The sequence below is a fragment of the Schistocerca cancellata genome, chromosome 10 (assembly GCF_023864275.1).
Source record: "Schistocerca cancellata isolate TAMUIC-IGC-003103 chromosome 10, iqSchCanc2.1, whole genome shotgun sequence".
In the NCBI taxonomy this organism is placed as follows: Eukaryota; Metazoa; Arthropoda; class Insecta; order Orthoptera; family Acrididae; genus Schistocerca; species Schistocerca cancellata.
In genome coordinates, this window is record NC_064635.1 from 117,572,191 (window position 1) to 117,598,169 (window position 25,979).

The window sequence follows — 25,979 nt, forward strand, 5'->3', positions numbered from 1 at the left end:
TTGTGCCACCTATACTTGTCTCACACAGTCGAAGAGAAAGACTGGACGTGGTGAACGCTCAAAAACTAGTGAGACACTTTCACGCAGCTAAAGTAATACTATGTTCTACTAAAATTTCAAAATAACGATTTCAAATATTTACTGCAACTTTCAAAATAAATATAATATAAAAGAAAAATATCGACACGCCATATTGCCACTTAGATATCGATATATCGGTGGAGTAAACATCGCCGATATATCTCGGTATTGTTTGCAAAATACACTCCTGGAAATGGAAAAAAGAACACATTGACACCGGTGTGTCAGACCCACCATACTTGCTCCGGACACTGCGAGAGGGCTGTACAAGCAATGATCACACGCACGGCACAGCGGACACACCAGGAACCGCGGTGTTGGCCGTCGAATGGCGCTAGCTGCGCAGCATTTGTGCACCGCCGCCGTCAGTGTCAGCCAGTTTGCCGTGGCATACGGAGCTCCATCGCAGTCTTTAACACTGGTAGCATGCCGCGACAGCGTGGACGTGAACCGTATGTGCAGTTGACAGACTTTGAGCGAGGGCGTATAGTGGGCATGCGGGAGGCCGGGTGGACGTACCGCCGAATTGCTCAACACGTGGGGCGTGAGGTCTCCACAGTACATCGATGTTGTCGCCAGTGGTCGGCGGAAGGTGCACGTGCCCGTCGACCTGGGACCGGACCGCAGCGACGCACGGATGCACGCCAAGACCGTAGGATCCTACGCAGTGCCGTAGGGGACCGAACCGCCACTTCCCAGCAAATTAGGGACACTGTTGCTCCTGGGGTATCGGCGAGGACCATTCGCAACCGTCTCCATGAAGCTGGGCTACGGTCCCGCACACCGTTAGGCCGTCTTCCGCTCACGCCCCAACATCGTGCAACCCGCCTCCAGTGGTGTCGCGACAGGCGTGAATGGAGGGACGAATGGAGACGTGTCGTCTTCAGCGATGAGAGTCGCTTCTGCCTTGGTGCCAATGATGGTCGTACGCGTGTTTGGCGCCATGCAGGTGAGCGCCACAATCAGGACTGCATACGACCGAGGCACACAGGGCCAACACCCGGCATCATGGTGTGGGGAGCGATCTCCTACACTGGCCGTACACCACTGGTGATCGTCGAGGGGACACTGAATAGTGCACGGTACATCCAAACCGTCATCGAACCCATCGTTCTACCATTCCTAGACCGGCAAGGGAACTTGCTGTTCCAACAGGACAATGCACGTCCGCACGTATCCCGTGCCACCCAACGTGCTCTAAAAGGTGTAAGTCAACTACCCTGGCCAGCAAGATCTCCGGATCTGTCCCCCATTGAGCATGTTTGGTACTGGATGAAGCGTCGTCTCACGCGGTCTGCACGTCCAGCACGAACGCTGGTCCAACTGAGGCGCCAGGTGGAAATGGCATGGCAAGCCGTTCCACAGGACTACATCCAGCATCTCTACGGTCGTCTCCATGGGAGAATAGCAGCCTGCATTGCTGCGAAAGGTGGATATACACTGTACTAGTGCCGACATTGTGCATGCTCTGTTGCCTGTGTCTATGTGCCTGTGGTTCTGTCAGTGTGATCATGTGATGTATCTGACCCCAGGAATGTGTCAATAAAGTTTCCCCTTCCTGGGACAATGAATTCACGGTGTTCTTATTTCAATTTCCAGGAGTGTATATGGATAATTCGGTATGTCGAAATTTCATCAAGAGTTCTTGTGGGGACCTACATCGCCACGCAAACGGTACAACCCTGCTTCCGTTACTTGCACATCATGGTGGATATGGGGCTAGTTTAAGGCACAAGCAGCCACTTGCGACGGCAAACTAAGATGAGCACCCACAAGTGGAAAGTTTGTACACTGGGTTTGCCACAAGCATTAGGTTGGTAGCGTTTTTGTTTTTCATGTTAGTATTCCGATTACTATGGGTTTATTTACTGTTTTTGTTTGAATTTACATATTGTCACTTTATCATCTGGAGATAATGAGTGGTAGAGAATGGAGTGTCAAGTGGAGAAATCGCAACATTTCCGCCATATTCTTCTGTTTCGGTTCAATAGAGAGGTGACAGCAGCAGAAGCAGCCAGAAACATTTGCACCGCATGTGGGGATAATGCCATTGGACAGAGCATGCCACGAAAATAGTTTGACATTGGTAGTTCTCCATCTTCAGGAAAACCTTTGGGGTTTGATGAAGATCGTTTAACCGCATTAATCCACAATTATCCATGTCAGTGTATGACCTGCCAGGTTAGCTGAGGGTGCTAATGCTTTGCTTCCTGGACTCAGGTATGCGCGCTGGCTCCGGATCGAATCCGCCTGGCAGATTACCAACGAGGGCTGGTGTGCTGGCCAGCCTGAATATGGTTTTTAGGCGGTTTTCCACATCCCACTAGGTGAATACCAGGCTGGTCTCCATGTCCCACCATGTGACACGGTTCACAGACATTTGCAAAAAAACGTTTCGATTAGGGGGGGTTCGGGGCGGCGACAGGAAGGGCATCCAGCAACCTTCTGCCACTAACATTGCCAAAGCCATAGTAATAGACTGATGATTTTGGTGATAAACATCTTAGTAAATTAGCTTACTACGCCTATTTTCACTCGTTGCTTTCATATGGCATCATATTTTGGGGTAATTCATCACTGAGGAATAAAGTATTTATTGCACAAAAGCGTGTAATCAGAATAATAGCTGGTGTCCACCCAAGATCATCCTGCAGACATTTATTTAAGGATCTAGGGATATTCACAGTAGCTTCTCAGTATATATACTCTCTTACGAAATTTGTTATTAACAACCAAACCCAATTCAAAAGTAATAGCAGTGTGCATAACTACAATACTAGGAGAAAGGATGATCTTCACTATTCAAGATTAAATCTAACTTTGGCACAGAAAGGGGTGAATTATACTGGCACTAAAGTCTTTGGTCACTTACCAAATAGTATCAAAAGTCTGACAGATAACCAACAAGAATTTAAGAAGAAATTAAAAGAATTTCTGAACGACAACTCCTTCTACTCCATAGAGGAACTTTTAGATATAAATTTTTAAAAAAAATATTAAAAAAATTAAAAAAAAAAACAAAAATAAAAAACACAAAAAAATGAAAAAGTTGTTATATTAACTTAAGTATGTTGTTAAATTAACTTAATTATGTCATGTATTGGAAAATTTGACTCGTTCCACATCATTACGAAATATCGTATTCATGATCCATGGAACAAGTATTAATCTAATCCAATCTAATCTAATCTGACGCCGCGTCGACGTGGGACAACGGCCCTAAGCAAAAGATGATCCATGTCAGTGTAGTCGAGAACTGGCAAATGTAATGAACTGTGATCATTCCACCATCAAGCGACATTTGCATGCAATGGGTGAGGTTCAACAATTGGGTGCATGTGTACCACATGCTCTAAGCCAACATCACAAAAATCAGCAGATGGCCACATGTGCATCTCTGCTTGCTCGTCATTAATTAGCTGATGAACAACACTGACCATTCCTGTCCTGTATCTTTACTGGTGGTGAGAAATTGTGTCTTTATGCTAATGTATGGAAAAGAAACGAATAGTTAAACCCAAACAAATCAGCAACTGTCCGTACAGAGACTTGCACACATCCACAAAAGATAATGTATTGCATCTGGTGTAACAGTGACAGTGTAGTGTACTATGAATTGCTTCCCCGAGGTGTAACAATCACTGCTGACATTTATTGTCAGCAACTCAGATGTATTGCAGATGCAGACAAAGGACAACGACCGTGAACACTGCGGAAGTGATGCTACTCCTAGATAACGACTGCCCGCTTTCTGCTACGCTGACAAAAACGCTATACAGAAGTCGGATTCGGAAGTAATTCCACACACACCTTATTCATCTGATCTTAAGTCAGATTTCCATCTATTCCGCTCTCTATCGAACAATCTTCAAGGCACTTCCTTTCTGTATGAAAATGCGCTCGAGGCTTGACGAGGAGTAGTGAAGCAATGAAATTGCTATACCAAGAAAAAATGCAGATGATAAACGGGTATTCATTGGACAAATATATTATACTACAACTGACATGTGATTACATTTTCATGCAATTTGGGTGCATAGATCCTGAGAAATCAGTACCCAGAACAACCACCTCTGGCCGTAATAACGGCCTTGATACGCCTCGGCATTGAGTCAAACAGAGCTTGTATGGTGTGTACAGGTACAGCTGCCCATGCAGCTTCAACACGATACCACAGTTCATCAAGAGTAGTGACTGGCGTATTGTGACGAGCCAGTTGCTCGGCCACCATTGACCAGACGTTTTCAATTTGTCAGAGATCTGGAGAATGTGCTGGCCAGGGCAGCAGTCGAACATTTTCTGTATCCAGAAAGGCCCGTACAGGACCTGCAACATGCGGTCGTGCATTATCCTGATGAAATGTAGGGTTTCGCAGGGATCGAATGAAGGGTAGAGCCACAGGTCGTAACACATCTGAAGTGCAACGTCCACTGTTCAAAGTGCCGTCAATGCGAACAAGAGGTGACCGAGGCGTGTAACCAATGGCAACCCATACCATCACGCCGGATGATACGTCAGTATGGCGATGACGAATACACGCTTCCAATGTGCGTTCACTGCGATACCGCCAAATACGGATGCAACCATCATGATGCTGTAAACAGAACCTGGATTCAGCCGAAAAAAATTACGTTTTACCATTCGTGCACCCAGGTCGAACTGTTGGTGCATATGGTTGTTGCCTTGCAAACGTCCCCATCTGTTGACTCGGATCGAGACGTGGCTGCACGATCCGTTAGAGCCATACGTATAAGACATTCCATACAAATACCTTCAGAAAAGACTTCCCAAAAGTTAAATCCATGTGCCATGTTAACAAATTCCGCTTCTTCAGAAACGCTTTCCTCGCCATTGCCAGTCTGCATTTTATATCCTCTCTACGTCGGCCATCACTGGTTATTTCGTTGCCTAGATAGCAAAACACATCTACTGGTTTAAATGTCTTGTTTTCTAATTTGATTCCCTTAGCACCATTCCATTATCCTCGGTTTGCTTTTGATGATGTTCATCTTACATCCTCCTTCCAAGACACTTTCCAAGCCATTCAACTACTCTTCTAGGTACTTTGCTGTCTGAGAGTAATCCAATGTTATCGGCAAGTCTCAAAGTTTCTATTTCTCCTCCCTGAACTTTAATTCCTACTCCAAATCTCTCTTTGGTTTCTTGTACTGCTTTCTAAATATACCGACTGAATAACATCGAGAATAGACTACAAACCTGTCTTACTCCCTTCCCAACCACTGCTTATCTTTCATGCTCATCGAGTCTTATAACTGCTATCTGGTTTCTGTACAAATTGTAAATAGCCTTTCGCTCCCTGTATTTTACCCCTGCTACATTCAGAATTTCAGAGAGAATAATCCAATCAACTCTGTCAAAACTTTCTCTAAGCCTAGAAATGCTATACACCGCATGTAGGTTTGCTTTTCTTTAACCTATCTTCTAAGATAGGTCATAGGGTTAGTATTTCTCCGGCATCCAAACCGATCTTCCCCGAGATCGGATTTACAAATTTTTCCAGTCTTCTGTAATGGAAATGCCTTGTGGCTAGGGCCTCGCGTCGGGAAGACCGTTCGCCTGGTGTAAGTCTTTCGAGTTGACGCCACTTCGGCGACTTGCTTGTCGATGGGGATGAAATGATGATAAGGACAACACACCACCCAGTCCCTGAGCGGAGAAAATCTCCGACCCAGCCGGGGATAGAAGCCGGGTCGTTAGGTATGACGTTCCGTCGCGCTGACCACTCAGCTACCAGAGGCGGACATTCCTATGTAAAGAATTTGTGTTTGAATTTTGCAACTTATTAAACAGAGAAGTCGACAATTTTCACACCTGTCAGCAATTGCTTTCTTAGGAATTGGAATTACTACATTCTTCTTGAAGTGTGAGGGTATTTCGCTTGTCTCATACATCTTCCACGCCAGGTGGAAGAGTTTTGCCATGGTTGGCTCTCCCAAGGCTATATCATTAGTTCGGACTGAATATCGTCTACTCCCGGGGCCTTGTTTCGACTTAGATCTTTCAGAGCTCAATCACATTCTTCTCGCAGAATCGTATATCCCATACCATCTTCACCTGCGTCCACTTCCCTCTCTATAATATTGCTTTCAAGTTCATCTGCCTTGTACAGATCCTCTATACACTCCTTCCACTTTTCTGCTTTCCCTTCTTTGCTTAGGACTGGTTGACCACCTGAGCTCTTGACATTCATACAGCTGCTTCTCTTTTCCCCAAAGGCCTCTCTAGTCTTCCTGTAGGCGGTATCTCTCTTTCCCCTAGAGAAATGTGCGTCTAAAACCTTACATTTGTCCTCTAGCCATTCCTGCTTAGCAATTTTGCACTTCCTGTCCTCATTTTTAACACATTTCTATTCCCTTTCACCTGCTTCATTTGCTGTATTTTTAAACTTTATCCTTTCATCAAATAAATTCAATATTCCTTGCATTATCCAATAATTTCTACTAGCTCTCGTCTTTTCACCTGCCTGATCGTCTGCTGCCTTCATTATTTCATCTCTTAAAGCTACCCATTCTTCTTCTACTGTATTCCTTGCCCCTGTTCTAATCAAACGTTGCCTAATGGTCCCTCTGAAACTCTCAACAACCTCTGGGTCTTTCAACTTACGCAGGTCACATCTCCTTAATTTCCTACCTTTCTCCAATTTCTTTAGTTTTAATCTCAGCGATACAGATAGCCGTACCGTGGGTAGAACCAGAACAGACTGCTATATTTTCAGTTGTTGCAGCTGCAACGGTATGGATCAGTGATCGATCTGGCCGTGTAACATCAACCAAAACAGCCCTGCTACGCTAATACTGTGAATGACTGAAAGCAAGGGGAACCTACAGCCGTAATTTTTCCGAGGACATGCAGCTCTACCGTACGGATGATGGTGTCCCCTTGGGTAAAATTTTCTGGAAGTAAACTAGTCCTCCACTTGGACCTCTGGCCGAACAAATCTTCACGATGAACAGCGGAATGGCAGGCCCAGTACTCTGACCGGCGACATCGTTGATCAAGCGAACCAAAAAGTTCGAAACGATGTCGATTAACGATTAGTTGTCTGGCTAATGAATTCCAAAATGTTGCTCAAATCTCAATTTGCATGGCTCTCACTGAACAGTTTGGATATCACAAACTCTGCCCGAGGTGGGTTCCAAAAATGCTTACTGATCAATACAAAGAGCAAATAATGCGTAGTGCACCACAGTTTTAGGAGCGCTACAGACAAGATGGAGATGATTCGTTTTTCCACATTGTTACTGGCGGCGAGAAGTGAATATCGTACACCAACGCAGAATCGAAAAAACAATTAATATAGAAGCGCCATTAAAGTTCGCCCAAACGAAAAAAGTTTAAGTAATCTCCGGTCTCGAATCGAAAAATGATGGCTACCATTTTTTGGGACGAGAAGGGCAAGGGGATTGAAAGGGAAGCAGCGGCTGAGAAAGGAGAGATACAGAATCACAGCCTATCCCAGATGTTATTCAATCTGAGCAAGCAGTAAAGGAAACCAAAGAAAAATTTGGAGTAGGAATTAAAGTTCAGGGGGAAGAATTAACAACTTTGAGGTCTGACAATGACATTGTAATTCTATCAGAGACAGCAAAGAACTTGGAAGAGCAGTTGAAGGGAATGGGCAGTGTCTTGAAAGAAGGATATAAGATGAAAACCAATACAAGTAAAACAAGGATAATAGAATGTAGTCGAATTAAATTTGGCGAAGCTGAAGGAATTAGATTGGGAAACGAGACACTTAATGCCGACCGCTATGGCACTTCAGTCCGGCACCGCACTACTGCTATGGTCGCAGGTTCGAATCCTGCCTCGGGCATGGATGTGTGTGATGTCCTTAGGTTAGTTAGGTTTAAGTAGTTCTAAGTCGAGGGGACTGATGACCTCAGATGTTAATCCTATAGTGCTTAGAGCTATCTGCGACACTTAAAGTAAGACGACTTTTGGGATTTGGGCAGTGAAATAACAGATGATGCCCGAAGTAGAGGGCATACAAAATGTGGACTGGCAATGCCAAGTAAAGCGTTACTGAAGAAATGAACTTTGTCAAGATCGAATATAGAAGTAAGTGTTTGGAATTATTTATATGAAAATATTTGTTTGGAGTATAGCCTTGTAGTGCTGCAGAATGCTGAAGATTAGATGGGCAGATGAAGTAAGTAAGGGGGAAGTATGAACAGACTTGGCAGGGAAGGAAATTTGTGCCGTAACTTGACTAAAAAGAATGGACTAAGATATCAAGGGATCATCAATTCAGTACTGGATAGAAGTGAGCAGGGTAAAAATTGTAGAGGGTGGCCAAGAGGTAAATATAGTAAGCAGATTCAGAAGCATGTAGCTTGTTGTAGTTGTTCAGAACTGAAGCGGCTTGCACGGGACAGGGCAGCATGGAGGGGGGGGGGGGGGGGGGGGCGCCAACAAACCAGTCAGTGAACAAAGACCAAAACAGCAAGGAGACTAGATGCGCTGTTACGCGGTATTTACGTACTGTTTCCTGGGTGTGATTAATTTTTTGACCAGTGTGCTTTTTCTAACAAAAATGTCGGCCTATGTACAACCAATTATTTAGTTCCCGTTATTAAGATACGGTTGAGATGTGCAGTTTCCTGCCACGAGCTTCACCACTGTGTGCACAAAACAGAGTTTATGTTTACCTTAGCGACGGCGAAGAGAGCGACAGCTGCAAATACGAGAGCGACGTAGCTCTTCATGTCGACAAATCGCTGATGATCGATACTCGCTGGTCGGCCACCAAGTGTCGCCACAGGCCAGGTCACCGCCATATTTGTACCCTGCCGAGCCTCCGGGCCTTGTTACTCTTCCGGCGCGCATGACTGTCACACGCTTCCGTTAAAAACCAGACCCTGTTATTAGCGCTCCTGACGTGTGAAAAAACGGACGAAAGCGCTAGCAGAAAAAAATTGTCATGACTGGCGGAAACGAGCGTGAAAAATCACTTGTTAAGCTCCAGGTGGCTGTTAAAAAAATGCAGGCGCATTTCCTTTGTCACATTCGGCGACATTGTGTTTCAGAGTCTGGCGCGGATTTAGTCTGGAACAATTATGGCCAAACCGCAATTTCCGATCATACATACACTACTGGCCATTAAAACTGCTACACCAAGAAGAAATGCAGATCATAAACGGGTATTCATTGAACAAATATACTATACTGGAACTGACATGTGATTACATTTTCACTCAATATGGGTGAATAGATCCTGAGAAATCACTACCCAGAACAACCACCTCGCCGGCCGCGGTGGTCTAGCTGTTCTAGGCGCGCAGTCCGGGACCCCGCGACTGCTACGGTCGCAGGTTCGAATCCTGCCTCGGGCATGGATGTGTGTGATGTCCTTAGGTTAGTTAGGTTTAAGTAGTTCTAAGTACTAGGGGACTGATGACCACAGTAGTTAAGTCCCATAGTGCTCAGAGCCATTTGAACCATTTGAACAACCACCTCTGGCCGTAATAACGGCTTTGATACGCCTGCGAATTGGGTCAAATAGAGCTTGGATGGCGGGTACGGGTACAGCTGCCCATGCAGCTTCAACACGATACCACAGCTCATCGAGAGTCGTGACTGGCGTATTGTGACGAACCAGTTGCTCGGCCACCATTGACCAGACGTTTTCAATTGGTGAGGTGTCTGGAGAATGTGCTGGCCAGGGCAGCAGTCGAACATTTTCTGTATCCAGAAAAGCCCGAACAGGACCTGCAACATGGGGTCGTGCATTATCCTGATGAAATGTAGGGTTTCCCAGGGATCGAATGAAGGGTAGAGCCACGGGTCGTAACACATCTGAAGTGTAACGTCCACTGTTCAAAGTGCCGTCAATGCGAACAAGAGGTGACCGAGACGTGTAACCAATGGCACCCCATACCATCACGCCGGGTGATGCGCCAGTATGGCGAAGACGAATACACGCTTCCAATGTGCGTTCACTGCGATATCGCCAAACACGGATGCGACCATCATGATGCTGCAAACAGAACCTTGATTCATCCGAAATAAAGACGTTTTGCCATTCGTGCACCCAGGTCGAACTGTTGGTGCATATGGTTGTTGCCTTGCAAACGTCCCCATCTGTTGACTCGGATCGAGACGTGGCTGCACGATCCGTTAGAGCCATACGTATAAGATGCCTGTCATCTCGACTGCTAGTGATACGAGGCCGTTGGGATCCAGCACGGCGTCCCGTATTACCCTCCTGAACCCACCGATTCCATATTCTGCTAACAGTCATTGAATCTCGACCAACGCGAACAGAAATGTCGCGAGACGATAAACCGCAATCGCGATAAGCTACAATCCGACCTTTATCAAAGTCGGAAACGTGATGGTACGCATTTCTCCTCCTTACACGAGGAATCACAACGACGTTTCACCAGGCAACGTCAGTCAACTGCTGTTTGAGTATGAGAAATCGGTTGGAAACTTTCCTCATGTCAGCACGTTGTAAGTGTCGCCACCGGCGCCAACCTTGTGTGAATGCTCTGAAAAGCTAATCATTTGCATATCACTGCATCTTCTTCCTGTCGGTTAAATTTTGCGTCTGTAGCACGTCATCTTCGTGGTGTAGCAATTTTAATGGACAGTAGTGCATGAATGCACAAAGGAACTAAGGACTTTAGCTGCCAGTGGCCATTTATTGTTATCAATGGAACAAGTTGAAAATTTGTGCCAGAATGGGATTCGAACCTGGGTCTCCTGATGAGGTACGAGAGTTAGTCAAATTAAAACCTTAAATTTCTAATAACAAATCGAAATTTCGAGCCGTTATCCTGTAAGTTGGTAACCGTGCTACAAACAATGTGCAGAATGGCCTGTTGGTAGTAGCATAGTGCAGATGCACACATACCTTCGCAGTATCAGTATAAAGATGACCGCCCCAATTGCACCAAGGAAGAACAGCGTTCTGTTATTCGGTTTTTGCGTAGAGAAGGTGTGAAACGTATTGAAATTCATCGACGAATGAAGGGTCAATACGGTGATGCGTGTTTGTCACAGCAGCAAGTCTGCTAATGGAGTAGGAAGTTCGCAAATGGTGTGACTTCAGTGGAAGATGCTCATCGTCCAGGTCAGGCACAACGAGTTGTGATTCCAAAGAACATTGCAGCAGTTGAAGCGATGGTGAAGGAAAACCGCCGAGTGACACTGAATGACATTGGAGCATGTTTACAGTCATGGGTCAGCACAGCACATTGTGCATGATGTGCTCCAGCTTCACAAAGTGTCTGCAAGATGGGTGGCTCGTCAACTGACTCCTGAAATGAGAGAACGACGTGTCGATGCTGGTGAAGAATTTCTTCAGCGCTTTGAACGAAAAGGTGATGCCTTCCTTGCAAGAATCGTTACTGGGGATGAAACCTGGATTCACTTCCACCAACCGGAAACGAAGGGAGCAAGCAAGGAATGGCGTCATTCCTCATCACCAAAACCAAAGAAGTTTCGAACAGAACCATCAGCAGGGAAGGTTATGCTGACTCTCTTTTGGGACGAAAAAGGCGTCATTTTGGAGCATTACATGTCTAGAGGGACCACTGTCACCAGTGCGTCATACATAGATCTCCTAAAAATCACCTGCGGCCTGCAATCAAATCAAAGCGACGTGGATTGCTGTCAGCAGGTGTCCTTTTGCAACATGACAATGCAAGGCCCCACACTGCCCGTACAACAGTTGCAACAATCACAGACCTGCATTTTGAGTGTTTTCCTCATTCACCATACTTACCAGACCTTGCCCCAAGTGATTTCCATATGTTTGGACCACTCAAAGACGCAATGGGTGGAAAGAATTTCTGTTATGATGAAGAAGTACGCCACGCGGTGCATGAGTGGTTGCGCGGACTAGCAAAAGAATTTTTTTCTAAAGGAATTTATGCGCTTTGTAAGCGCTGGAGGACTTGCGATACAGCTTCGTACCACTTCTGCACAATAAATACACTCCTGGAAATTGAAATAAGAACACCGTGAATTCATTGTCCCAGGAAGGGGAAACTCTATTGACACATTCCTGGGGTCAGATACATCACATGATCACACTGACAGAACCACAGGCACATAGACACAGGCAACAGAGCATGCACAATGTCGGCACTAGTACAGTGTATATCCACCTTTTGCAGCAATGCAGGCTGCTATTCTCCCATGCAGACGATCGTAGAGATGCTGGATGTAGTCCTGTGGAACGGCTTGCCATGCCATTTCCACCTGGCGCCTCAGTTGGACCAGCGTTCGTGCTGGACGTGCAGACCGCGTGAGACGACGCTTCATCCAGTCCCAAACATGCTCAATGGGCGACAGATCCGGAGATCTTGCTGGCCAGGGTAGTTGACTTACACCTTCTAGAGCACGTTGGGTGGCACGGGATGCATGCGGACGTCCATTGTCCTGTTGGAACAGCAAGTTCCCTTGCCGGTCTAGGAATGGTAGAACGATGGGTTCGATGACGGTTTGGATGTACCGTGCACTATTCAGTGTCCCCTCGATGATCACCAGTGGTGTACGGCCAGTGTAGGAGATCGCTCCCCACACCATGATGCCGGGTGTTGGCCCTGTGTGCCTCGGTCGTATGCAGTCCTGATTGTGGCGCTCACCTGCACGGCGCCAAACACGCATACGACCATCATTGGCACCAAGGCAGAAGCGACTCTCATCGCTGAAGGCGACACGTCTCCATTCGTCCCTCCATTCACGCCTGTCGCGACACCACTGGAGGCGGGCTGCACGATGTTGGGGCGTGAGCGGAAGACGGCCTAACGGTGTGCGGGACCGCAGCCCAGCTTCATGGAGACGGTTGCGAATGGTCCTCGCCGATACCCCAGGAGCAACAGTGTCCCTAATTTGCTGGGAAGTGGCGGTGCGGTCCCCTACGGCACTGCGTAGGATCCTACGGTCTTGGCGTGCATCCGTGCGTCGCTGCGGTCCGGTCCCAGGTCGACGGGCACGTGCACCTTCCGCCGACCACTGGCTACAACATCGATGTACTGTGGAGACCTCACGCCCCACGTGTTGAGCAATTCGGCGGCACGTCCACCCGGCCCCCCGCATGCCCACTATACGCCCTCGCTCAAAGTCCGTCAACTGCACATACGGTTCACGTCCACGCTGTCGCGGCATGCTACCAGTGTTAAAGACTGCGATGGAGCTCCGTATGCCACGGCAAACTGGCTGACACTGACGGCGGCGGTGCACAAATGCTGCGCAGCTAGCGCCATTCGACGGCCAACACCGCGGTTCCTGGTGTGTCCGCTGTGCCGTGCGTGTGATCATTGCTTTTACAGCCCTCTCGCAGTGTCCGGAGCAAGTATAGTGGGTCTGACACACCGGTGTCAATGTGTTCTTTTTTCCATTTCCAGGAGTGTAGTATTTAAAAAATATTTAAGCTTTTCATTTGGCTCACCCTCATAGATGCATTGACCAGTACGCCATCCGGACACAGTGGTCACCACAACCGCATGGACCACCCCATCATTGGTGGGATGCCACGACTAATGAGGTTAGTGAGCAGGGGCACTACGTCAGGAGTCTGTGGTCTAGTTGAGAATTTGGGTCTGACATGGGGTGTTCTAGGAAATCCCTGTAGTTGCGATGACCACTGTTTGTGGATGGTGCATGGTCAGCAAATCTGCCTAATAAGCAGGAAATTTGGGTTCGAATCCCAATGTAGCACGAATTTTCAACTTTTCTCATTGATACAAGTCAACGCTCCCGAGGAGCTACAGTCCTATTGTGTCTTGACTCATAGTAACTGCAGAAACGGACGTGTCCGCCTTTTCAAGCGGAAAGGGGGTTGTGTGACAAAATGGTTCAAATGGCTCTGAGCACTATGTGACTTAACTGCTGAGGTCATCAGTCCCCTAGAACTTAGAACTACTTAAACCTAACTAACCTAAGGACATCACACACATCCATGCCCGAGGCAGGATTCGAACCTGCGACCGTAGCGGTCGCGCGGTTCCAGACTGTAGCGCCTAGAACCGCTCGGCCACTCCGGCCGGTGGTTGTGTGACATTTGAAACAAATATTGAGTAAGGACTAGATGTTTCTTCCTTACACGAGACGTGGAACCTGATAGGAAATGCTGATGCTAACTTGTAAAGATCTGCTGAACGGAATGAACAGTCTAATGAGTACACAATATCGTTTGAGAGTAAATCGGAGAAAGACGAAGGTAATGAGAAGTAGTAGAAGTGAGAACAGCGAGAAACTTAACATCAGGATTGATGGTCACCAAGTCAATGAAGTTAAGGAATTCTGCTACCTAGGCAGTAAAATAACCAATGACAGACGGAGCAAGGAGGACATCATAAGCAACTCGCTATGGCAAAAAAGGCATTTCTGGCCAAGAGAAGTCTACTAATATCAAATACCAGCCTTAATTTGAGGAAGAAATTTCTGAGGATGTACGTCTGGAGTACAGCATTGTATAGTAGTGAAACATGGACTGTGGGAAAACCGGAACAGAAGAGAATCGAAGCATTTGAGATGTGGTGCTATAGACGAATGTTGAAAATTAGGTGGACTGATAAGGTAAGGAATGAGGAGGTTCTACGCAGAATCGGAGAGGAAAGGAATATGTGGAAGACAGTGATAAGGAGAAGGGACAGGATGATAGGACATCTGCTAAGACATGAGGGAATGACTTCCATGGTACTAGAGGGAGCTGTAGAGGGCAAAAACTGTAGAGGAAGACGGAGACTGGAATACGTCAAGCAAATGATTGAGGACGTAGGTTGCAAGTGCTACTCCGAGATGAAGAGGTTAGCACAGGAAAGGCTAAATTATGTGTTCAATGCATTGTCCAGCACGTTGTGAAGTTGGTGTTATCCCATATGTCCCGGAAAGCGAGCACAAGCATCAATAAACGACTCTGTGAGGTGTGAACAGACGCCTGAATATTTCCACACAGATACAAATGTAATGAATCTAAATCTGGAGAATGTGGCGTCCATTGCACCAGACTTCTACGACCTATTCATCCTCAAGGAACCTGGATATCCACTTATGCCTAACCATCAACCCTTAATGAGGTGGGACACCCTCGAGGTGAAATAAATTTTGAAACCTCCCATTTTCAGACAGCAGCACATCTTCGTCTAACAACTGCAGGTAACGGACTGCTGTTAGTGTACCCTGAATGAAGAAAGGATCCAACAAAACGAGAATTCCGTATTCCACACCACATCTTACTTGCTAGGAGCCAGTTAGATTCGATGGCTCCATCCGCTGAGGATATGTGATTTTGCTCATTGACTCTCTGTTCATGTAGATATCCACTTTATCCGTAAACAGTATGTCACAGTGGAAGCAACAGGTTTCGTCTCCAGCTCCCATGTCGCCCAAACTGCAAACTGAACCTGACGATGTGGATCGTCCTCAGTGAGATAATGTACTAGGGTTATTCGGAAAGTAAGGAACGATCGGTCGCGAAATGGAAACCACAGTGAAAATCCGATGAAGTTTTGCACAGGGGTGTTGGGCAGTGTCTCTAATATGTCCGTCGATGGCGTTACGTCGTTCTTTTTAGTTCTGAGCACACAGGGAGCACATAAAGATACCTAGAACAATAGTGGCTCCCGCCAAGTACGAGGGCCTGGTGAGAAATTTCGCCTGAAGCTATGCAGCCAGCATTACATAACTGTCGTGCGTTTTCTTTTTCAAGACAATTCTCAGCCACATTCTGCAGGGGCAATGAAGATGCTCCTGCATCGTTTTCAATTGGAAATGTTTGATTACCCACAATACAGCCCGTAATTGTCTCACTCTGAGTTTCATCTCTGCTCACATCAACCACTTGCTAGGAAGACAACATTTTGGCACAGACAACGAGCTGTAGGCCAGCGTAGAGAATTAGCGGGAAGCACTGGCGGCTGCCTAGTACAACGAGGGTATTGGAAAGATGGTACAACACTACGACAAACGTCTAAGTCGCTTCGGCGACTATGGAGATAAGTAGCTAGAAGTTGTAACTAACTGTTGCATATAAAACAGTTTTGATTTTCACTGTGATTTCCATTTCGCGACCTATCGTTCCTTACCTTCCGAATAGCCCTCGTAACATTACCATTTTCTAGGAGTGCATTTTATGTGGGCCCAAAATTCTCGTTATTGATGTATGGCTGATCCCAGTTGTGTGTGAGATCCACTCTAGACCTGGAGTACCCAAAGTTTCTGGGCTTGGAATCTACTACATGTAATTTGGTCCATTTAGAGAGCATCTGACTTAAAAATTCATAAAGTTTTAAGTACAAAACAATATCGTAGCCAAAATTAATCATTTTAATTACGAAAAATACATACGATGTAATTTCCTCTCAATCAAAAGATCTAGACTGACCACTCGATTTTCGAGATATTACACAAGTGTAAAAAGATGCGACCATTCTTACCGTATTTGAGGGAAGTGTTTCATACTTAATTTCTGTAACTGTGCTTTCAAAAAATCAAGTTTTGCTCGAAACACTTTATAGAAAACGTAAGTTAACGACGGTTGGCTCTTTGCCTTGAAGTTCTTCGTTTAATCCATTCAGTTACCTCCAATATCAATTACAAATGCCAGGTCCAACAACCAGCTCAAATCATACAGTTGTGAGTAATCTTCCCCTCTTTTAGACACAAAAAATTTGGTCGCTGGCAGAAGTTCTCTACATCTGTTTAGAACCATACCTCCATTCAGCCGTCGAAGTTCGGTGTGCAATAGCAGGTCTCCGTACTGGCATGTTTTCCTGTGTTTGGCTGCACTCATTTTCCACATTATTCATGTGCGCTCGCAGGACGAAGGACTGTTACTTGGCGAGAACGTAAAAGGCGGCGAAATACGGATGCAGACGAAAGAAGTGGGGACAGTGTTGTCATATTTACCATCTGCGAATACCGCGCGAAACACTCATTGTCAACAAACTGATACTTTACAAGAACAGTTAAACAAATTTCGGACAAAGGTTTTGAATGATAGACTTCCAAAGCCACGGCGATCGATCGGTGGATCGTGATCGACGGGTTGGGCACCCACTGCTATAGACTCATAGTGAACGGCGCCGGACACCTGTTGATGGTGCAGCCCTGACCAGTTGGCGTCATACACTGAGCGGACCGTTTCCAACAGTAATACGCAACAGAAAAGTCTCAGGAAGCTGTTAAGTGCAATTTTACCCATATTTTGTAACCCAATTTTATTGATTTCTAACATATGTTGATGTAACGTCTGCCGCTGGAGTTTGACGAACATCTCCAAGACGTTTCCATGTTTACTAAACCAAATCTATATCAAAATGCTCTATTTACTTGCTGAATCAGTCCTACCTGGTATCAAACTACAGGCGTTTCTGCCTCTTTTTACACAATACGTAATATTTATCTACGTTGACGGTCAAACACCAATCCCTGCACCAGGAGACAATACTCGGCAACTCTTCCCACATTTTGCTACATTTCTCTACCATTCTAACCTTTTTGTATATTGCATCATCATACGCGAAAAGCCACGTGGAAATCCCGCCATCATCCACTGTTCCTTTCGCTCTCTCTCTGTAGTTCCACCAGTACTTGCCTCGGTGTTTACAAATCGACTCCTGTAAAGACTTTCATCACAACGTCAAAAGCGCCCTACAGACGATCAGGTTTGGACGTCCCAACGAAATCTGAAAAGGCATCTACATGTTCTCATCTCCTCACTGACTGTTGGGTTCTGTGGAGAACACCTTCGCACAAAGGCCATGTCTTCCATTTTATTGAAAGAGAAGGGAACCAGAACTGCGCTGATAGCACTGCTAGACGCATCTAATGTGAGAAAAAGAAGCACGCGTGCTAAAATTGCTAATTGTAACCAGATCACCCACCTGACATTACCGAAAGTCGTTGATGGTTACAATGTCTGTGATACAGTGCATGCATCTTCAAAATACAATGTCTTGCAGACAGCTGCAATCGTCAGAGACAGTGTCTGTCCTTTCAGGCATGCATATATTTCTCAATTATATGGTATTGTGAAGATACATCCACTGTAGAAACACAGACATTGTAACGATCAATGATGTATCCAAGCCTCAATGGCTAAAATGGCGATAGAATGGTTGTCTCTGCTGCAGGCATCATGAATTATACGAGCATAAGAATTGTGACTACTGACATATGGAAGTCTTGATCGATCATGGGAGCGTGCTCAGATAGTCGAAGTGGAAATGGATGTCTTGTTTAGCCGGCCGTTGTGGCCGAGCGGTTCTAGGTGCTTTAGTCTGGAACCACGTGGCTGCTACGGTCGCAGGTTCGCATCCTGCCTCGGGCACGGATGTGTGTGATGTCCCTAGGTTAGTTAGGTTTACTTACCTCTAAGTCTAGGGGACTGATGACCTCAGATATTAAGTCCCATAGTGCTTAGAGCCATTTGAAACATTTTTGATGTCTTGTTTACATCCTTGCCACCGAACTCTCGCTCAGAGTTGTTTGTGTCATTATATGTATATTGAAGGTGGAGGGGGACAAAGGAAAGGAAAGGGATAAGTGATGTCAGCTGCATCGGGACATGACGCGGAATCAGTGGCGACGAGTGAAAACGTGTGCCAGACTGGGATTCGAAGACGGGATCTCCTGCTTACTAGGGAGTTGCGTTAGCCAATGTGCCACCCAGGACACAAGAGCTTGTCGCCACCTCATGGACTATCTCGGTACCTGACGGCTGATTCACATTACCACCGAGCGCCACCTATCTGCAGTTCCTGTCCATTTTCTGCATGTCCAAAAGAACAGACACCAGGCATTTATACAATTTTTTGTGTTATTCAGCTTTCTTAGAAGGAGAATGACTTATTTCTGCAACAAATCAGCACTGAAGATCAGCTTTTCGACTGAATTTCATGATCGATGGCACTTGAACAATTTACCAGCGTAGGTTGATTCTAACAAACTTGGTGACATCCAACTGTATTCAGTGAACAGTGTGCTGTATGTGAAATGGATTAATATTGATGTATGTAATGGAATGCTACGAGTGGTTTTAAACCCCATCACGCAGATGGCCAAATTGGTGAAGTAATTGTGGAACATGCAGGTCTTGGACTACAGATGATTTGTGCATTTGAACTCACTTTCGAGGTCCCTTTAGAGATGGTGGTATCTGCATTTTTTCCACATGGAAAGGTGATTAGCAATAGAGCTGAAAAGTGGGCTCAGTGTATCATGTACCCTGTTCTCAAAAGGGGGAGACAGTTCCACATCAAGCTGATCAAACGTGTGATGTTCTACATAGGTAGAGTGTAGCAGATATAAGTAAAATGGAAAGGAGCGTTTGGTGTCAACGGCCGGAAGGCCCCTTGCAGGGCAGGTCCGGCCACCTTGGTGCAGGTGGCCACATTGGGGCCACATTGGGCGACCTGCGTGCCGGAAATGATGATGAAGACAACACGACACCCGGTCCCTGAGCGGAGAAAATCCCCGACCCAGCCGGGGATTTTCCCTTAGGACGGCAGTCCGTCATGCTAATTATTCAACCATCAGGGCGGACAGCAGTTGTAAGAGCAAATATTTGTGTTGGTGACTGAGGATGATGAAATGAACAACGTTCATGTCCATTATAATTATCCGGGCTGTTATGCCGTGGTCGGTTGATGAATTCTGTGGTGATTCCCAAAGTTTCGTCTCCGACTGCGGGAGACATCTTCAAGGGGGTCTGTAGCTTGATGGAAGGTCCAACACACACACTGGCTCGCTACTGACTGCCGCTAAATTCCGTATCCGCGCGCCCCCGCGCCGCGGCGTGACGTCACGTGTTTTGAAAACGTCAGTGCAATTGGCCGCTGTCCGTCGCCGTCGATCGCCGTTGCCATCACCCAGTAGTGGGCGGGTGGTACACATCTTCTTTAACACCGGCATCCATATACCGTTTAATTTGACGCCCTCCTCCTTTCGGTTGAAATTATTTGGGTGTTTAGCGATTTCGATTGCCTCCCTGTAGAGCCTTTCGTAATATCCGCTCGTGGCCGCTAGTACTTGCGTCTCCTCGAAACGAGTATTGTGGTTCCCTGGCTGGAAAGCATGCTCCGCAACAGCTGATCGTTCCGTTTCTCCGTTGTGCTCTTCCAAACGTTTAGAAACAGTTCTTTTAGTGGTACCCACATAAACATCACCACAGCTGCATGGGATCCTATACACTCCTGATTTTTCCAATGGTTTGCGAGCGTCCTTGGCAGGCCTAAGGTATTCGTGTATCTTCCTGGTGGGCTTGTAAATTACGGTAATATTCCGCTTCGTCAAGATCCTCCCTATTCTTTCCGTTACATTTTTAACAAACGGCAGGAAAACCTTAGATTTTGCAGTAGCCTCTACGTCAGTATGATTTCTGCGTGGCTGCCTCAACGCACGTTTTATTTCGGCGGACGAATATCCGTTCTTCGTTAGTACATTGTGGAGATATTCCATCTCAGCGTCGAGCAACTCAGGTTCACAAATATTTCTAGCTCTGTCCGCTAACGTCTTGATAACACCCCGCTTCTGTTGTGGGTGGTGGTTCGAATCCCGGTGCAAATAACGGTCCGTGTGCGTGGGTTTGCGGTACACTGAGTGGCCCAAACTACCATTTTCGTTTCTAAACACAAGCACATCGAGGAAATGTAGTTTGCCGTCTACCTCCTCCTCCATTGTAAACTGAATTCTCGAGTTTATACTGTTCAGATGTTCGTGGAACCGGCTTAGTTCCTCCCTACCATGTCTTCACAACACAAACGTGTCATCCACGTATCGGAACCATACATTTGGTTTCTTGCCGGCAGTACCTAAGGCCTGTTCTTCGAATTTCTCCATAAAGAAGTTTGCAATTACGGGACTTAGGAGGCTTCCCATAGCCACGCCATCCGTTTGCTCATAAAACTGTTCATTCCACTTGAAGTATGTGGTCGTCAAACAACACTTAAACAGCTCTAAAATATCGGCAGGAAAAATTCGATCCAGCTGTTCCAATACATCATTAAGTGGAACCATGGTAAACAGCGATACCACATCGAAGCTGACCAATATGTCCTCCGGCTGGACCACTATGCCATTCAACCTGCTGATGAAATGTGTCGAATTCTTTATATAAGAGTCCGAACGGCCCACATGTGGTTTTAACAGTGTAGTCAAAAACTTGGCTAACGAGTAGGTGGGCGAACCAATGGCACTTAGTATCGGTCTTAACGGAACATTTTCTTTATGAATTTTGGGCAATCCATAAAGCCTTTCTGTACACTCTTCAATGGAGGACTTTTTTATTAACCGCGACACAGTTCTGACAACGTTGTTAGTGGGGTCCTTATTCAGCTTCCTATATGCTTGCGGATCCAGTAGATCCGTAATTTTTCTCTGATAGTCGGCCACATCCATAACCACCGTTGCGCTTCCTTTGTCAGCTGGGAGAACAAAAATACTACCGTCGTCATTCAGGAGTTTTAAAGCTCTTCTCTCACCCACAGTTATATTACTTTTCGGCGGTTTTGCATTGGGAATCACCACAGAATTCATCAACCGAGCACGGCATAACAGCCCGGATAATTATAATGGCCATGATATTTCCGGCCGTGAAAGTTTACAATTTAGTATGAACAACGTTACATTTACATCATTAGCAGACTAACAATTGTAGCCAGTACATGTTGTATGGTTTTAGGTTGGTTACTACCTACAAGTAAATGCGGCAAGAGTCGTTAATGCTTATTTCCCTTTGGGCAGCCGGTCTGATGCTGAAGTGTGGTCAGAGGGATGCAAAGCGGTTAGTCTATACAGGCCCGCGTAGCCCACTTTGTGGTGCAATACGAGTGTGCAGAAAACCTCAGGTTGTAAAGTATTTGACATCAGAATGAGATTTTCACTCTGCAGCGGAGTGTGCGCTGATATGAAACTTCCTGGCAGATTAAAACTGTGTGCCCGACCGAGACTCGAACTCGGGACCTTTGCCTTTCGCGGGAAAGTGCTCTACCATCTGAGCTACCGAAGCACGACTCACGCCCCGTCCTCACAGCTTTACTTCTGCCAGTACCTCGTCTCCTGCCTTCCAAACTTTACAGAAGCTCTCCTGCGAACCTTGCAGAACTAGCACTCCTGAAAGAAAGGATACTGCGGAGACATGGCTTAGCCACAGCCTGGGGGATGTTTCCAGAATGAGATTTTCACTCTGCAGCGGAGTGTGCGTTGATATGAAACTTCCTGGCAGATTAAAACTGTGTGCCCGACCGAGACTCGAACTCGGGACCTTTGCCTTTCGCGGGAAAGTGCTCTACCATCTGAGCTACCGAAGCACGACTCACGCCCCGTCCTCGCAGCTTTACTTCTGCCAGTACCTCGTCTCCTGCCTTCCAAACTTTACAGAAGCTCTCCTGCGAACCTTGCAGAACTAGCACTCCTGAAAGAAAGGATACTGCGGAGACATGGCTGTGAGGACCGGGCGTGAGTCGTGCTTCGGTAGCTCAGATGGTAGAGCACTTGCCCGCGAAAGGCAAAGGTCCCGAGTTCGAGTCTCGGTCGGGCACACAGTTTTAATCTGCCAGGAAGTTTCAACTATTTGTTATGTTTGTGGGAAGAATCACGCAGAGAAAAAACAGCCAACACTTATTCTGATGTGTGCACATGTTAAGGTACCACATATAAAAATATCTGCACTTACTCCCATTACCTCATGTATAAAGGTGGGTGCAGTGTCATCATAATTTATGGTGGCCAGCCAAAGATGTGCTCAGGATGTGGCCAAGAAGGACATGTTCGTTCCTGCTGTATGTAATCCAGGATCACACAGCTACTGCCTGGGACAAGCGAGTCGCGACCACTGCAACGACACTCCTGCTGATGGTTGTCGAGATCATCCAAAACGACCTTCAGCCTTAGTCTGTGCTGACTTCAACTACTCAACTATTGCTGTCTCCAGCAGCATCTGAGCGTGTTGCAGACAGGATGATGCATTTGCCCTTGCCACCTCCTACACTGCCTTGTGCATATCTCATGCTGTGGTGAGCAATCTTCGGTGGAAGGCATGAACCTTTATGATCGTGCTTATTGATGCTTTTGTGCCTGATCATCAGGACTCCTAGGCGTCTTCAGACACTGAAGCCACGCGTGTAGCTAACAGTCCCCGAAGAGAAGTTGGAAGCATTGGATCACTTCATCTGACACCTGCCGAACACCAACTCAAAACGACGAGGATCCCAATAGTCAAGACCGTCTCTCGACAGATGATTCTGTGGTGGAACCACAAGCTAGCCCGCCAGCTGTGGTGAATCCACTGTCGCACGTACCAGGTGCCGCACTCTTGGATGTTGGACGGCAGATCGACCAACGCCACTCCTCCGCCAGAGACACAACACCGCCTTCAGACTCGCCACTCACTGTATCCACACAATTCTGTGTGGTGTGATGATGGCGAAGACGAAAGGCATGTCGTTTTGACAACAACGAACGCTGCTGCTCAAAACCATGACTGCTAATCGACAGAGGTAGTGGAAGGGGATGTGCCGCCTGCTGGGGCGACACTTTTGTACATCGTTGGTCTTCCTGCAATTTACAATTTATTTATCGTGTAAAAAGTACAGATATATATATATATATCTTTTGACATACTTTTACACAAAAGAAGACCAAAAATTGGACACTTCAAGTGCATTTGGTGTAGCTCTCATAAGGTCTTGCATGGTGCAGGTGGTTGATGAGGAACACTGAAGGACATGGCTGTTATTCTGCTCAAGGCCACACTGGCAAAGAACTGAGTCCACAGAGAAACTCCAAGTCTGCAGATTGGTCTTGCATCCCATTGTGTTTGATCGTAATCTATTGAGAGACCTCCACAGTGACCACTTCTCCGAATATCTAGGGGGAAGTTCTTCCTTTGGATCCATCCACCGGCCGGGGTGGCTGAGCGGTTTCTAGGCGCTAGAGTCTCGAACCGCGCGACCACTACGGTCGCAGGTTCGAATCCTGCCTCGGGCATGGATGTTTGTGCTGTCCTTAGGTTAGTTAGGTTCAAGTAGTTTTAAGTTCTAGGGGACTGATGACCTCAGAAGTTAAGTCCCATAGTGCTCAGAGCCATTTGAGCCATTTGGAGCCATCCATTCTCCAAAATACCGACATTTCTCCCGTCATCGCGAGATCCTTGCCGCATGTGGATTCTCGATGAGAGCCTAAGCAGTCATCAAGAAGCTCTGCCTTGATTTCAGCCTTGGACGTGCCTCAGTGAGCGTCCCAGTAGTAACAATTCCGCGACAAGCTCAGTCAGCGTCAACACCATTGGCATGCATGTCAAATTACAAATTCTGCCAGAAATACTGCGGGCATCGGACCTCGATGTTGTCCTGCCACAAGAAGTTCGCATACAGACGCTTTCGGCTGTCTACAGCCATACTGTGCGTCTAACCCCATGTGCTGACAGTGGTAGTCAGATGGCTAAACTCCTAAAAGAAGGCATTTGCTTGACGAGTGACTTACCTAGCACCGGATAGGAGTCTTCCTGTTACCTTCCGTGGTGTCTGAATCATAAATGTCTACACTCCCTCGGACATGGCCAAGTAACAGGAATACTTGCGATTCTTTCCAGAAGAGGTCGCCCTCTTGTTTGTGGGCTGTTACGACGTATTACTCTTGGTGGCGGCATCAGTTGTGATTTGTCTCAGAAGGACCAACATCCCCATTTTACGACTCTTATAACTGCCATCTGGTTTCTGTACAAATTGTAAATATCCTTTCGCTCCCTATATTTTATCCCTGCCACCTTCAGTCGAGATGACAGGCATCTTACCTGCATGGCTGTAACGCATCGTGCAGCAACGTCTCGATCCCTGAGTCAACAGATGGGGACGTTTGCAAGACAACAACCATCTGCACGAACAGTTCGACGACGTTTGCAGCAGCATGGACTATCAGCTCGGAAACCATGGCTGCGGTTACCCTTGACGCTGCATCAGACAGGAGCGCTTGCGATGGAGTACTCAACGACGAACCTGGGGGCACGAATGGCAAAAAGTCATTTTTCGGATGAATCGCATCCGTGTTTGTCGACATCGCGGTGAACGCAAATTGGAAGCGTGTATTCGTCATCGCCATACTGGTGTATTGCCTGGCGTGACGGTATCTGGTGCCATTGGTTACACGTCTCGGTCACCTCTAGTTCGCAGTGAAGGCACTTTGAACAGTGGACGTTACATTTCGGATGTGTTACGACCCGTGGCTCTACCCTCCATTCGATCCCTGCGGAACCCTACATTTCAGCATAATAATGCAAGACCGCATGTTGTAGGTCCTGTACGCGCCTTTCTGGACACAGAAAATGTTCGACTGCTGCCCCGGCCAGTAGATTCTCTAGATCTCTCACCAATTGAAAACGTCTGGTCAATGGTGGCCGAGCAACTGGCTCGTCACAATACGCCAGTCACAACTCTTGATGAAGTATGGTATTGTGTTGAAGCTGCATGGGCAGCTATACCTGTACATGCTATCCAAGCTCTGTTTGACTCAATGCCCAGGCGTATCAAGGCCGTTATTACGACCAGAGGTGGTTGTTCTGGGTACTGATTTCTCAGGATCTATGCACCCAAATTGCGTGAAAATGTAATAACATGTCAGTTGTAGTATATTTGTCCTATGAATACCCGTTTACCATCTGTATTTATTCTTGGCGTAGGAATTTTAATGGCCAGTAGTGTATTTGACACAGTTTAACACCGTTTTCACAGGTCAAAACACACGATCCGTCCCTTTCTCAGCTAGAAGATTCCCACGACCAAAAGACTACTTGTTGCATCATAGGAGGAGATTCATCATCATCCGGCAGTCACTCCTTCTCATCTTTGATCGCGAGAGTCTTTGAGGCTGCACGATGCACACACTTAGTCCATCTATGGGTGACGCCTGCAACTATACAGTATGCAGAC

The 25,979-nt window shown here is 46.6% G+C and overlaps 1 protein-coding gene across 1 annotated transcript in view; it reads right to left on the minus strand.

The window, feature by feature from the left end:
- LOC126106777 (uncharacterized) overlaps positions 1-8,882 on the minus strand; it is a 29,122-nt gene extending 20,240 nt beyond the window's left edge. Inside the window, exon 1 of the mRNA XM_049913155.1 lies at positions 8,751-8,882. Within this exon, the coding sequence (XP_049769112.1) occupies positions 8,751-8,879 (129 nt within the window). The 5' untranslated portion in view covers positions 8,880-8,882. The remainder of the gene's footprint in view (positions 1-8,750) is intronic.
- Positions 8,883-25,979: the final 17,097 nt, after the last annotated feature.